This window comes from Pelobates fuscus, chromosome 7 (assembly GCF_036172605.1).
Source record: "Pelobates fuscus isolate aPelFus1 chromosome 7, aPelFus1.pri, whole genome shotgun sequence".
NCBI lineage: Eukaryota > Metazoa > Chordata > Amphibia > Anura > Pelobatidae > Pelobates > Pelobates fuscus.
Window position 1 is genome coordinate 142,671,203 of NC_086323.1, and position 15,816 is coordinate 142,687,018.

Consider the following 15,816-nt stretch of genomic DNA (forward strand, 5'->3'; position numbering starts at 1 on the left):
ATTTGACAAAGGACCTAGTTTGCATCTTGGGGAACAATGTATGACCACAATCAAATTAGAACCTATTTTATGTTTGCGTCCTGCCATGTTAAGGTATCTGCTACTTTTAAGCTTTTATGATGAGCCATTTTAAAGGCACAGTGAAGTTTACCGTTTTTGGTACGTAGCTGAAAATCCTTACATTGTAATTTGGACCTTGGTCTAATAATTGTTTTTAATATCTGCCAGTCACAGTGTGTGTGTCTTTAAGAACTACTGTGGGTATGGGTTGATCAGAACTGGTGAAGATAGTGTCTTTTTATAGTTTTCCTGTGAAATGTGAAAGCCAGACGTGAAGAAACTTGCTGAACTTGTTTTGTAGGCAATGCAAACATGGAAGTAAATATTGTTAAAGACTCTCTCAAAGCAATATCCACTTCACGGTGAGCAGCTTCAGTCTTGGAGTATACGGTTTTGTGTGATCGTTAGCTGAATACCTCTGAACTAAACGTGTTCCTGCAATGCCTTAATATATTATTTACTAGGAGGGGCAATTTATCAGTTAGAATCAGAACCTCTAGGAGAAGTACAGTTCTGGAGAAAATTACCTTTAGAGACAGCGAATTTATTCTCCAAGATCTGAAGGTTGATTTATTTTATTATTATTATTATATATTATATATAGTTTTTAAAGTTGTTTTTTTTTTTTTTTTGCACTGAATATATTAATAACAAAGTGTTAGACATCCTTATGTGTGATGTGTGTGTATGTGTGTGTATGTGTGTATATATATATATATATATATATATATATATATATATATATATATATATATATATATATATATATATATATATATATATATAATCTAATTGAGGGTTGTGGTTTTTCTTTTTTTTTTTTTTTTTTATTATCTATGTATATATGTGTGCATCAATGTGGTTTTATTTATTTATTTTTTTGTTGTATATGTTGAACATGCAGTTTGGAAACAGAAAACCAAAACCTACCTAATTGGATTAGATTTTCCATTAAAGGGACAAAATACAGAAGCACATTATATAATCCTGTCTTTATTATTTATTTATTTTTGTTGATGTTGCATGCTAGAGCAATGTCATAGTTATTTTGTAAACGGTAAAGCGTTGGCATATAGCCTTTTTTTTTTTTTTTTTTTAAATGTAGGTCTCCGCCTCACCTCGGATAGACAGAAGTGTTTAAGTGAGATGAGTTGGGTATGACTTGAAATGCATGCTAATTTACATGAAATGCACTTTTTCTGAAGGCAGGAATCTAACAATGTAGAACAAGTGTGTGTGTGTGTGTGTGTATATATATATGTATATGGAATAGATTACGCCATTAATAGCTGTGTTTTGTCTTTTATGTACATTTTTAAAAAACCTTTTTTTTTTTTTTTTAAGAGAAAAATGTAGACTCTTTCCTACAAATATCCAACTTATGTGCCATTTATTTTTTCATTATTAATTTATATAGGTTTGAAGTCCTATTACATCTTTCCAAAAAGTGTAAGGAATACCTTGCAAGATGCCTCTTGGAGATGATGGGCCAAGCTGGAAGAAGAGGGCTGAAGACATAAGAGATACTTATAATTTTCGTGATGTGTTGGGAACGTGAGTATGCTGAAGTGAGGAAAGTTTTGGGCTTGTTTTCGTGTTGGTTATTAGACCAGCATTCAGGTCTCTGCTAAAGAATGTAATAATGTGCTTCTGGGCAAATTCTTTCCTACAGTTTGATTGTATTGAGACAAACTATTTTATATACACACTGGTTAGCATATGGTCTTTCAATATATTGACCGCACCTCTTTGTTTGAACAGAATTTAGCATTCTGTATTTGGAAGGCTGGATGTTGTCACAGTTGTATAACTTTAATCATTTGCACATCAGATGGTTACCACCTCCCTAAGCAAATAGATTATAATACAGGTTTGATGATATCCCGTTAGGAAAGCCAACAGTGTTGGTTTTACTGTTATTTACGTTGCAATGCTGTTATCATTTATTGATTACAATTTTTCTAAACGGTGGTTTTTTTTTTTTTTTTTTTATAGTGTGTGTTTGTTTGTGAAAATTGCTTATTTTGGCAGCACTACTGGACAATAAAAGATATGTGATGTGCCAACTTCCCCACCCCCCTTTCTGCAGCATTGCATATGTTATGTTTTGGGCAGGGTTCGACAAATGCCATGTCGCCATGGCGACCAGGATATTTTGTCCTGGCTCCTGGGATTTGTTGGCCCATTCAGCCCCTGAGGTGGTCAGCTGTCTTTGAGTGGAGGCAGACGGCCGACTCAGAGCATGTGCGTGCGGTTAGCCTGCTAAAGAGGGAGTAGGCTTGTGGGCGGTCGTTCATCCTGCTTGGGGATAGAGTGGGGAGTGTGCACGGGTGGGAGGCTCCTGGAGGATTAAGGCAGGCACGCAAGGGAGCTGTAATCTCCCTCCCTCCCCTACCCACCCTGCTCCCTCGCGCGCCCTCCAGTAATGCTGGGAGCCGGAATATGATGTCATTCCGGCCCTGGCATCACTAAAGAGCGCTCTATGGAGCAGAGCAGGGAAATGACTGAAGCCCCACTCGACCCCCGGGAAAGCCTAACCACTAAAACGCCATGTAGGGAGGCTGGGTGGTCCCCTTAATGTGTGTCATTATTGCAGTGACAGTGAATATTAGTGAGTGAATGTGTGTGTTTGTGTCAGTGTGTGTTTAGGTGACCCTTCCTCCTCCAATCACAAGGGAAGGCGGATTTCCCCCCCCCCCCCCCCCACGCCCTTCCCTGACTGCGATCATCAATCTAGGAATCCTAGGAAAGCATTGGGAGGCTATTGGCGTGTGTGGCAAAACGCCATGCTGCACCAATCAGCGTCCCATCACAGAGCTGCATTGAATCAATGCATTTCTATGGGGAACATCTAGCACCTCCATGCAGAGCGTGGAGACGCTAAACATAGGTGCTGCGTACTGTGCAGCACTGACCCAGGATGCACTCTATAGGCCGTCTGAGTGACTGTTACTAGAAGTGTTACTAGGGGTCACGAACGCACCCTACTGTTTGTGTTCCTGACCTTATAGTGATCCTTTAACATATTAACAAAATCAACTCCTCAAGTAGGAGGTACATGCCATATGGCTGAAGTAAGCTAGTTTACATTGGAACTAGACATCCAGGCATCGTAAGTGTAGAATCTCACTCCCTGCAGAGCCTTTGATTAATCAAAGGATCAGTCCATGTTATAAAACATGATTTTGGGTATATACCACTTAGGTGGAACACGTTAATGGGTTGTGTTGGCAGTGCAGCTAGCTGTATGATCATGTTCACCCTGTTGTGCCCATATATTTTGGGAAACCAAGAGTGAAGTTCTGGCACATTTGTTTCATTTTATGTATATCAATATGAACCAGAACGTTCGTTTTTGAAATGAGGAAGTTTGAGACATATGATGCTGTTATCTTGAAATGTCCTGTTGTCTGATAAGCGGTCAAACTTTGCGGATCATCAGACCCTACTGTGTGGCTTTTTCTTTCCTTCTATTTTTCTTAAATCGTATGTGTTTAGATTACTGTGGTTTTCTCTCTCTACTGTATATATGAGGAGCACAGCTGTTTCCTATAAATAATGTTATAGCGTCCTGCAGAGTTTGGGGGAAGTCACAGTGTAACTCCTTGAAGACTGTCATGTCTAGAAATGTTGGTGATTTTTCTTAAATCAAGCTTTTCTAGGAAGACACCAAAGGCAGAACTGTGGCGACAGGATCTCCTTCAATGATTTGTCCTACTTCCTGCCCGGTTGCATGTGCAGCTGTTTAAAGATAGTGGAAAGTTTGTAAGGGAATGTGTGATTTGAGATCGCGTGCTTGTTTTGTTTAAAAAAAAAAAAAAAAAAAAAAAAAAATGGAAACAATAGCAGAAGTTCAAATCCGATTGTGACATATTTTTAATCTTTATATTATCCCTTTCTTTGTGTGAGCATCTTGGTAAATTGCGTTTTCTGTATCCGTGGTGCCATGGTTACATAATATTGGAATATCTGTAGGCGGTTTAGTGGACTCGTAGGAAAATCAATGAACCAAAAATTCTGTGGTTTTTATAGAAAATCTAACACTTTTTACAATAATAGAATAAAATTTAGAGATGGTAACTAATTTTAAATGTTCGTTGTGAAGGAAATGGAACAGTTTTTACAATATAAAGAAATTGTAGCATGTCCAAGAGCTTCAGAACTGGAAATGCTGGAATCGGAAATGTCCCAAATTCAGGATGACGCAACCCTGTTTCTTCCATACCCCAGGGAGCAGTGGGCGAGCATTGGACCCTGCTCTGCCAAATGAATTTGCGGTTCAACAGCTGGAGTGCAACAGACTAACTAACTTTTAGTAATTAGCAAGTAAGAAGTAAGAAAATAGATGAGTTGAAACATTTTTTTTATAAATTTTTTTTTCTTTCAATTTGCTTAGTTAAATTTGCAATTCCATTGTTCATTATAAACAGGGCCTCATTTAATCCTCCAAATAGTCTTAGTGTACACTGTCATGGTTATTCACCAGTGTGAAATGTCGGGAATTCATCATAAATTCAAGGTGAATAAAGTTGAATAGAAAGAATTATGGTCGTTTTAGTCCAAAATTAACTAGAGGCAAAACTGAACTCACTTGCTACATTACATGTGCTACTCCCTTTGTTCAGCTGACTGCCTGTAACATCTAGTATACGTATGTTAAAGGAATACTCTAAGCATTATAGCCAGTACAGCACACTGTAGTGGTTATGGTGCCGAGTGCATTGGCGCTTCCCCAAACAGTCAAACCATTTGCTAACAGGCAACTTATCTGTGGTAGCAAATGCAATGATCTGGTATTAGCAATATTAAAATATATAGAAATATGAAAATAGCAGAAAAATAAGGGAGAATAAGAACAGTATACACTTTAGCTCTAAAACTGGAAAGAAAGGATTTCACCAAATCCTACAGAGTATAGAAGAAAAATAGACACTAAAAAGTAAATGTCTCTATCGGTGCTGCCTTCAGGGACTCATGCTGCACTGGACGCTTAACAACCTGGACAAGACCCACTTCATATCACCGACGCCTTGATTCCTGGACTGGGGTGCTCCCAACATACACGCACAATAGAGACGACCACCCATGACATAGACGATCAGGTGACCCCACTATATGTGGGTGATTCAACGAGGTGGAGGTGGCTAGTGAACATATCTCAAGCTCTGCTATGGATGATTGTCGCGGGGGAAGGGTCGGCGCCCGCATTAGGACTTGGGTCCCTACCATAGGTCCTGCACGTGAACACATTGGGTGGAGGCTTCGAGACGTGGGAGTGTTGAGTGATGGGCCTATAACTTAACTTAATCAGTTCGGGGTACCTAAGCACCATTGAATAGATGCTAGTTCCTTACACGCGCACCCCGGAACGTAGATAGGATCCCACTCTTGACACTACCACATATATAGACGACTCGATGGGGTCATCGGCCGTAACCTACCACCCAATTCTCGCTGGCCCGACTTTACATGAAGCTACCTTCGAGACTCGCTGGTCTCATTTTCCTTTACTATATTATTTGACCTGATCCCTATCCTCTAAGGTGGTGACTGTTCATCTGATACATTTAACCCTGTTCTCCACGGGTGGGCCCCGGATATAGACTATGTCCAACCAAAAGCAGCAGCACGCTATGAGTAAACACTCATACATACTGTCAGGGTACCTGAAGCCTCTACCTCTGAGAGAGGTAGAGACTTAGAAGTTTATCCGTCCGGACGGCATGTCTCCTCGGCCCCTCGCGGTTCACTCGGTCTTGCTAACGCCGGCCGCGAGGGAGTCACTTCCTTTTATAGCAGGAGGACCGGAGGTCGACGTCATGACGCCAACCCGGAACGTCCTGTCACTCAAATCTCGGGAGACGAATCAGGACTCGCCGGAGGCGTGTCTTCTCTCCCTAGCCAGGATACTTAACAGTGGCTCTCTCATTTACTCATTGCCCTGTCGTGGTTCTAGTCCGCCTAGTCACACAGTGCTTTGTTATTCTCTTGCCTTTTGGTTCTGACCCGGCTTTGGTATTTACTCTCCTGTCTTTCTGTTATCCTTGACCCGGCTTGTCTCTCGCTTACCTGTCGTCTCGTTCCCTCGACCTCGGCTTGTCTCTGACCATTCTATTGTAGTTATACGTTAAGTCCGGCCATTCTAAGGACCGGTATACGTATCTGCTACTCTTTGTACTCTGCGTGTTGGATCCCTGACCCGATCCTGACACATACACACATACATTACTAAGGCACTCTAAGATGATGCTCGTTCCCTGCACCCACACCTAGCGGAAGGGAAGCACGGGACTCGTCAATTGATCAATACTCAGAACTCCAGATCTTAAAACGTTTAATTGTATTAGTCCTGTTTAAATTGTATTATATTGGTTATCGAAAATCTTATGCTCGCTTTGCCATATTTCGGAAATGTTGTCTCTTTGTCTGGCCTGCGAGCCAATTCTCCCCTGATTATTATGCCTTAATAAACAGATTTTATAAAAAAAAAAAAAAAAAAAGCGAATGTCTCCAGGAGCTAAAAAGTAATTTCTAAATAAATAAAGATAAAGATAAAAATAAAAATAAAATACCTTTTATAGGACAGAAAACTAAAATATAACCTAATAGGACCGACTAGAATTATAAGCAATAAAAAACACTAAAAGATAAATTATTGATCAAAATTAAACAGCATATAAATGAAAACTTATGGCATAGCATATGGATGGATCACTTATAAAGTTGTGACCAATAGGTTTATGACTATTGATTAGTGTATCTGTGGTACCTGTGGGTCCACTGGTCATCTCTCACCTCCTCTATCAGAGCCGAAAGGTCCCTAAGCTTGTTAGCTGAGGGTGATTAGCCAATGCTGTCCGCTAATGAACTGGCCATGTGTGGCAGGGTTTAGCCCAGGATAACCAACAAGCTCCATACAGGAGCTTGTAGTTCTACATAAAGGAAGAGACTGGCACTAAGCAGACCTTGGGTAAAAAAAAATCAAACCATTAGTAAACAGTTTGACTACTTACATTGGGGGAGCAGTTCACTCCTGGCACCATAACCACTTCAGTGTGATTTTTTTTTTTTTTTTTCTTGATGTGTGATAGAAAAGGGTTTAGCAATAAACGGTGGATGACTCCAGGCACCATAACTACTTAAATGGTTATCGTGCACGAAGGTTCCCGGGTGCACTCTTTCCTTAAGGGTTGAAGAGCTGTTTAACCTCAGTGTGCCTCCAGCGCCGATCTGCAGATTCTCTAGGTGGCACCTGGCTTTTGAATATTTGTTTCAGGAATCGCGAGTGCTGACGGGCATGGGTGCCGCTGATTGGCTTAGAGTGGTCAGCTGACGCACTAAGACAATCGGTAGTTTCTAATTGCTAAAAAGGAAACGTACCTGACAGAAGCTCATAGGAAAGCATTGAACTCACTCCTTTCCTATAGGGGAACTTAAATGTGTGCGTGACACATGGATGCGTGCACAGCGTATGCATCAGGTCCCCAATGCTTCTCTGAGGAGCATTGGATTGGACCATCACCAGAGGAGGCCATGCCTAATTAAAGATGTTGCAGGAGGAGGAGAGGTGAGCAGCGCTGAGCAGTTTAGGTGCAAAAAAAAAAAAGAGCGTGAAACCTTGTTTATTTTATAAATTAGAATGGGGAAAAATTGGATGTGGACAGTGGCGTACATACCAGGGTCGTGGCTGCGACCGGGCCTGGCCCACCATGGGGCACGGCCGCCCTGCAACCCGGTATGTATGCCAATGTGGCCAGCCTCTTCTCCTGGCCCTGCCGCCAGGTGTTGCGGCCCTGGCCCGCGCGGGGGGGCCCACGGATCAGTTTTCGCACCGCGGCCTCATGGGTTGTGTGTACGCCACTGGGTGTCGACCATATATACCTATAGACAGGGGCATTATAGCATTCCTAGTGGTATAGTGTTCTTTTTAATAATTTTCTCTCTGGTCATAGAACCTATCCCTGAAATTTTACATAAGCAGTGTAGGTATTGTGTGGGATTTTGGGATACAGTCTAATTCTTTCTCCTAGTTTTCCCAAGTCTGCATTCGGTGCCAAGTTTGTAAAACATTAAGCCACAAACTAAGATTTTTATTTTGTTTCCTCTCTAATTGCCAGCGCATAGTTGAGACCAGCTTTCATGAATCATGAGTCACTGGAGGCTTTGCTTGTTATTTTTATGGTTGGCCAATGAAACTTGGATAAGCGTCAGAAAATGAATTTATAAACGTGGATTAAACGCGAAGTTATTTTATCAACTGAAGGAAACTTGATCTAATATTGTGATAACTACGTGCACTTGACTTTGAATGAGTCATCTTATTTTATGTAATAAAAACCATACATAACAAGTGGAGTGCTGATATAAAACGTGATATACTGTATATATAATATGCACTGAAACAATATTTAATGTGCTAACAGTGTAAATGTTGCCATTTCCAAAAATAAATAAATACTGTTTTTAAAGGGACACAATAGGCACCCAGACCACATCATCTTAATGAATAAAGTTGGGTGCAGTGTAACTGTACTTTTCACCCAGCAATGTAAACCATTCTTCTATGATCATGTTAAAGCAGAAGCTTCCATTTTACCATGGCTACATCATTTTCGTTCAACTTTAAACATCATTTATTCACAGTGGCAGCAGAGGCCCTCCCAGAGTAAGTAATTAAACCTTTAAAGAACAGTTTGACAACTTAACGGCGATTCGCTGGGCAACTGCCACTGCCTCCAAGCTGGCGGAAGCTCCTGTCACAGAGGGCTGCACTGACTGCCTGAGCATCCCAGCAAATGTTCCAAACCTGCATGCCCGGGCTTGGCTCAATGGAGCTAATGGCAGCTCCTTGCAAGAGCTTCCAGCATCAAGAGAGGCAGCAACGTCGGTACCCACGTAAATTGTGAAGCCATTATTAAATTGTGTGACTATTTACACTGGGAGGGCACCAGTGTATTCCTGGTACCATAACCACTGCAGCGAGCTATGTTGGTATTATTGAAGTCAGAACTCTCAGGAGCTTATTTCTTTTCACTGTACTATGTGTAGCTCCATATTGATTTCTAATAGTTGAAAACCAGCAGCATGTTTCTCTAGCAATATTCGTGTAGGTAAACACGCACGCACGCGCGCACAAAAAAAACTCCCAGCATTCACTTGACTTATTCTTTCTGTTTGTATTTGTGCTGATGAATAATGTGATTAACCTGTTTCTGATTTGTGAGCTTTTCATTGCTAAAGCTGACAGATTAATGAATCTCAGATAACTACCCCCTACATGTTAGGACAAGAGATACAAAAAGGTTGAGTGTCATAATTGCATGATTTATTTACAGAGAGTTACACTAAAACACACAATGTGTGGCATGCATCAAGAGCCCCACAACCCTTAAATTCTCCATACTATAGAGTGCATACCTCAGATCTCCAAAGCAATACAACTTTCAGTAATATATTGTGTATGTATGGTTGTATCCCAGAGCTCCATGTAAAACTCCCTATGTGTGTAAATGTGCTTATACATAGTTTGTGTGAATACACTGTTTTGTTCTAAATACACAAATCTTGAATTCTTGTAATCACAGAATTATGACATCTCACGTTCCCGTGCTAGAAGCCACTTCATTGTTACTATCTAGAATGCTAGGGAAAGAGCGAATCTACTATTAAAGGGACACTATAGTAGCAGTATAGAGCATACCCCTGCTGTTTCACTGCTCAATTCTCTGCCATTTAAGAGTTAAATCACTTTGTTTATGAAGCCCTAGGCACACTTCCCTGCATGTGTCTTACACAGAATTCCTAAGTACTTCATGTAAAGAGTCATCTAATGTTTACACTTCCTTTATTGCAAATTCTGCTTAACTTAGAATTTCTTACCTGCTCAGATAATGGCTTTCTAGACCCTGCAGGAGCCTCCTGATTAAAGTGATTAAATTTACAGAGCTTTACCTTATAAAGCAAGTTAACATCTGACTGGAAATTAAACCCTTTTTTTTATGTTCTCTGTGTGAGTCAGACAGGGGAGGTGTGGCTAGGGCTGCATAAACCGACACACAAGGCCCAGAGGAGGCGGGCTGAAAGCTAGCCGGATAGGAGGCATGTGTGGGTGTGGTGGGTGTGGGTGTAAAATGGGTGTGGCATTTAGGTTAAGGGTTTGGGTGGGGCTGTATAAATAACGGACATTTTGTCCCCTTCACCTCAGCCATCTTAAAATAACGGCAAGGTGACAATCTCTCCCCCTGTTTCCTATCATTGTGTTGCTTTTGCTTACCCCACGGCCAGAAGCATGGATATTGACGGAATCCTTGCTGCTCTTCGGGCTGAGGCCCTCCAGGACGGTGGCCGGCACCTGCAGGCCCAGCTGGTAAGGCTGCAGGGTGCCTCCCTGGTAGCTGCTCCCTCTGTCGGCAGCCAGGGTACTCCGCGCCGCCGGGCGCGTCCTCCTACCCGTTATAGCCCCTCGCGGGAGGGTCGGGTGAGGGGTAGGAGCAGGAGCCCCGTTGCCGGCCCGCGCGCCAGGTCCCCCGCGGCCGCGGGCGGCAGCGTGTCAGTGCAGCCTGTCGCCTCCTCCCCGAGGCGGTCTAGAGCTACCCGTGCGGCTGCCGCTTCTCGGGGAGGTGATGGCCATCCCGCGCCGGTTCCTGCTCCTGTGATCTCGCGGGCCTCCAGGAGGTCGTCCGCGAGATCACTTTCCAGCACAACGATGGCGACAACCCGAGCACCTGACAGGCGCTCGGCTCATGGTGGATCCCAGGCGGAGCGCGAGCAAGTGAGGTCGGCGGCCGGCTCTTCTTCAGGAGTGGTGAGTAGGCCGCGAGGCGGCAGGGCAACCAGTAGGGGGTTGGGGGGTTCGGGGGGTCGGGGTATGGAGCCAGGTCCGGCTACTCGTGGGCACAGCCCCCCCCCTTCTCATCCTCCCCGCTCTGTCTCCCCTGGCCCGGCCACTACCACACTCCCATCAGCCTCATCCGTTCAACAGGCACTTCCATCAGCTTCATCCGGCCAGCATGCACTCCCATCATCCTCAGCCGGACAGCATGCACTCCCATCAACCTCATCCGTTCATCCTGCATTCTCATCATCCTCAGCCGCCCATCAAGCTCTTCCAACACTATCTCCTACCCATCCTACCCCCCTTGGCCCCCTCCCTATGGGTCTGATGCCCTCTGCATCTGCCCCGCCATTACCCACGGTCCATGCTGCCCCCTCTGGGGCTCTTTCTGCCATGCCAGTTTCACACACAGTCTTTACCACTTCTGCGGGTCCCCAGTTACCTGGGTTGGGTGGGCAGGGTTCTTTTTCACCTGTCCTGTCTTCACAGGTCACCCCTGGTCGGCTGACAAGTCGGTTCCCTGATGCTGTGACTGGTGCAGTGCTTCCTGCGGTCGCAGTTCCCTTGGGGCCGTTGCAGCCTGGTGGGCATGGTGAAGTCCCGCTACTACCTGCCAATTCAGCTCCTGCAGGTGAGTACTCCGGTATAACGGGGTCGGGTTTGGGGGGCGCTGGCGCAGGGGAAGTGCAAGAATTGGGTTCTGTACTCCAGGCTATGAAGCAGGTTTTGCTAACCCTTGAGCGGGGTTATCGCCCCGGGGCTTCCCCCCCGGTGGCGTTAGATAACCAACTTCGGGCGGGTTGGGCAGGTTCCGCAGGGTCTGATCCTTCTGCAGTCGCGGCGCCAATGCCCGCTAATATGACACAGGCCCCCATCCCCTCAACCTCGGCGTTACTGCCGGTGACGCCGGAAACTGCAGTGGGCACGGCCGGGGACGCCGCTGCTCTCTCGGGTTTGGGGGTTGCTCCGGCTGCGCACGGTGCGGCGTACATGTGCTGGTCAGGTCCTCTGGGCCTCCATCTCACGCTGGAATTGCGCGCCAAAATAGACAAGGGGGAATTTGTTGAAATTTTTTCTCTCCTCCCTATGGAAGATCTTCCCCGGGTTGACGCTGACGCTAAAGAGTCCGAAAAGGACAAAGAAAAGTTTCGGTACCGGAAGATTCCGAAAACTTTCGGAAACTGGATCCGAGCCTTTTCGATCTTAGCCAGCGTGATAGGTGAGAAGACTCCCGCCAAATGTTCTTCCCTATTCTGCTACCAGGACGTCATATGGACCGCTTGTCGGGTGTACGGCGGTTTAGGTTGGTGGCGGTATGATGAGCAGTTCCGCCAACGTTTAGCGGTTCGGCCTTCCATGGGCTGGGATCAAATGGACATTGGCTTGTGGTTAGCTATCATGACCCGCCCAGCCTCACATCAAGGGGGCCTGTCGTCCTTTCTTGGGGGGGCCGGCGCGGGTTCTTCAACCGCAGCGTCGGCCGGGCAACGTAAAACAGGCTGCTGTTGGCAATATAACGATGGCCAATGCAAATTCGGGTCTAGTTGTCGCTTCAAGCATGAGTGTTCGGGGTGCGGTGGGTCCCACCCCGCTTCGAAATGCTTCAAACGAGCCAAAACTGGCGACAAAGGGGACTCCGTGGGCGCTAAGAGCGAAGACGCCGGTGGACGTCGACGCGATGCGCCCATGGCTAAATCGTTATAAGAATAAGAAGGCGGCTGCCTTATTGCTGGAGGGATTTGGGCAGGGGTTTTGGATCCCTCACCGGCCTCGGCAGGTCTCCGGTTTTTGCAGAAACCTGAGATCTGTTTCTGAATATCCAGGGGTGGTCAGGGAAAAACTGTCGAAGGAAGTGGCGCTGGGCCGAATGGCGGGCCCATTTCGGGATTCGCCACTCCCCGATCTAAGGGTTTCACCGTTGGGCGTGGTGCCCAAACGGGAACCGGGAAAGTTCCGGCTGATTCATCACCTGTCGCACCCTCATGGGTGCTCGGTAAACGATGACATTGCAGCTGAATTATGCCGCGTTTCCTATGCGTCCTTTGACGCTGCTGTGGGCATAGTCAGGGCCGCTGGCCCCGGGGCACTCATGGCAAAAACTGATATCGAGTCTGCTTTTCGCCTCCTACCAGTTCACCCAGAGTGTCATCATCTCTTGGGATGTGCATTTGAAGGTCATTATTACGTGGATATGTGTCTCCCCATGGGTTGTGCAATATCCTGTTTCTATTTTGAATGCTTCAGCTCTTTTCTAGAATGGGTAGTGAGAATGGAGTCCGGTTACGATTCCCTGCTTCACTACTTAGATGACTTTCTGTGTGTGGGCCCCGCGCATTCCCCGATATGCTCCCAGATCTTACAAGCAGTGTCGGATGTGGCCTGTATGTTCGGCGTGCCGCTGGCACCTGACAAAACGATTGGCCCTTCCACGTGCTTGTGCTTCCTCGGGATCGAGATTGATTCGGTCGTCGGGGAATGTCGGCTTCCGTTGGACAAGTTGGCTGATCTACGTGGGGTGGTCCAGGAGGCGAGCTCCTTGCGGAAGATCACGCTGCAACGACTTCAGTCCTTGTTGGGCAAATTAAACTTTGCCTGTCGGATTATGCCCATGGGTAGAGTATTTAACCGACGCCTGGCGGCTGCCACGTCAGGGATACTGAAGCCGTTCCACTTCGTCCGCCTGACCAAACCGCTCAGGGAGGATTTAGCGGTTTGGGCGGTCTTTCTGGAAGAGTACAATGGTAGGTCTTACTGGCAGCAGCCCGAGGTAGCAAACTCAGAGCTGCACCTGTTTACGGATGCCGCGGGTTCGTCGGGTTTTGGGGCTATCATGGGAAAACAATGGTGCGCAGAACCTTGGCCAAGATCGTGGTTCGACTCGGGCCTGACCAAGAACATGGCGTTCTTGGAGCTTTTTCCCATTGTGGTGGCTCTCCATCTTTGGGGGCCGGAGATCAAGGACAGGCGTGTCGTGTTCCACTGTGACAATTTGGGCGTTGTCCAGGCCATTAATCGGTTGACAGCCTCCTCTCCTCCGGTGGTCAGGCTCCTGCGGAGCTTGGTTCTGCGTTGCCTGTCTTTGAACGTTACATGTCGCGCTGTGCATATTCCCGGTGTAGAGAATACCACGGCTGACGCCCTTTCTCGTTTCCAATGGCAGGTGTTTCGTCAGATCGCGCCCGAAGCAGATACGATGGGCCTTCCCTGTCCCAGAGAGCTATGGTCCCTTGGCCTGAGCGAATAAGGGAATGGATTCGGTCTTCAGTGTCGGATGCTACTTGGGCCCGGTACGGTAAGGCATGGGGTGACTGGGTCGCTCTGGAGCAGGACCAAGGTGGGTTTTCTTCATCTGCGGAGAGGGTTCAGGGGGTTTTACGGTTGCTCTGGTTTTGGGAGGCTAGTGGTTGTTCCCCAGCCACGGTAGCAGGGAAGCTATCGGGTCTGAGCTTCTGGTTCAACCTGACTCGCGTGCCGGATGTGACCAAAGATTTCATGGTCCGGCTCGCTATGCGTGGCTGGCGTAGAGGTCCGCAGCCTCGGGATTCCAGGAGACCGGTTTCTGGCGCACTGCTACTTGGTATCGCGTCGGTCTTATCCAGGGTCTGTTTGTCCGATTTCGAAGCGCGTTTGTTTCGGGTGGCTTTCTCTTTCGCCTTCTTTGGTGCTCTGCGGATTGGGGAACTTGTGAGCCCTAGCAAGCGGATTCCAGGCGGCTTGTTGTTCCATGATGTGTCGGTCGTGGATGATACGGTGCGTTTTTTGGTGCGAAAGTCGAAAACTGACATTTTTGGTAGGGGGGCATGGGTGTCCCTTCGCGCCATTCCCGGCTCGGCTGTCTGTCCCGTCGCAGCTTTTCAATCTTACCTTCTGTGTCGCCCGGATGTTGTAGGCCCATTGTTAATCCATGGGGATGGGTCTTTTCTTTCTCGCTTCCAATTTCTCCGGGTTTTCCGTCTGGCACTCGAACATCTGGGTATTTCGAGCACAGACTTTGGGGGTCACTCTTTTCGGATTGGGGCCGCTACGGAAGCCTCTCGTTTAGGTTTCTCGGACCAGGCCATTCAAAGGATTGGTAGATGGGAATCGGGGAGGTTTCGGTCCTATGTTCGGCCCACTCGGTTGATCGGTATTCCCCTTGTGTTTTCTCCACAGGGCCCGGCCGACGGATCTGGATAATCGGTCATTCCTACATCTACTGGGCCCACCTGCGGGCTGGGGTTCGCCCGGGTGGGACAAGGCTTGGAATACCTCGGGAGCTGGCGGAGGTCTGGTGGTTCGGGTTCCGGGGCATGAAATGGGGTCAGCTGTTGCCTGAGGTCGTGCAGTTATCCACGTTATTAGGAATCCCGGATATCTTGGTGGTGCATCTGGGAGGGAACGATTTAGGTTCGCTGCCCGCGTGGGGCTTAGGGGAGCTGATCAGGCGAGACTTGGCGCGCTTGCGAGTACTTTTTCCAAAAATTTGCTTAATATGGTCAGGAATAGTTTCCAGGAACTATTGGAAGTGCGCACGCGATCAGGGTGCTATGGAGCGCTGTCGCATAAAGATTAATAAGCGGGTTTCCAAGTTTGTGCTAGGTATCGGGGGCTTGGCAGTTCGACACCGTACTTTTGAGCGGGAGGCGGCTATCTTTTTCCGCCCGGATGGGGTCCATCTCACTGATGTCGGTTTGGACTTGTTTAACCTAGAGCTGCAGGATGCGTTGGAGCAGGCCATGGCGTTGCTTGGGGGTCGCGCCCGCTGATTTAGGCGTAAATGCAGCGGGGCTAGTGGCGGGTATGGTCCTTGCCGAACCAATTGGGAAGAGGAGTACAAGAAAAAGAAGGATGCTGGGTCGGGCCCCCTCCCCTAACCTCGGGAAAGGTTTGGGTATTTGCGCGTGCCCTCTGTGCCAGGAATGGTGGCCAGGGGTTGGCATGTG

The 15,816-nt window shown here is 46.8% G+C and overlaps 1 protein-coding gene across 1 annotated transcript in view; it reads left to right on the forward strand.

The window, feature by feature from the left end:
* CAMK1 (calcium/calmodulin dependent protein kinase I) overlaps positions 1-15,816 on the forward strand; it is a 130,181-nt gene that overhangs the window by 25,367 nt on the left and 88,998 nt on the right. The window contains exon 2 of the mRNA XM_063426734.1: positions 1,478-1,614. Within this exon, the coding sequence (XP_063282804.1) occupies positions 1,529-1,614 (86 nt within the window). The 5' untranslated portion in view covers positions 1,478-1,528. The remainder of the gene's footprint in view (positions 1-1,477; positions 1,615-15,816) is intronic.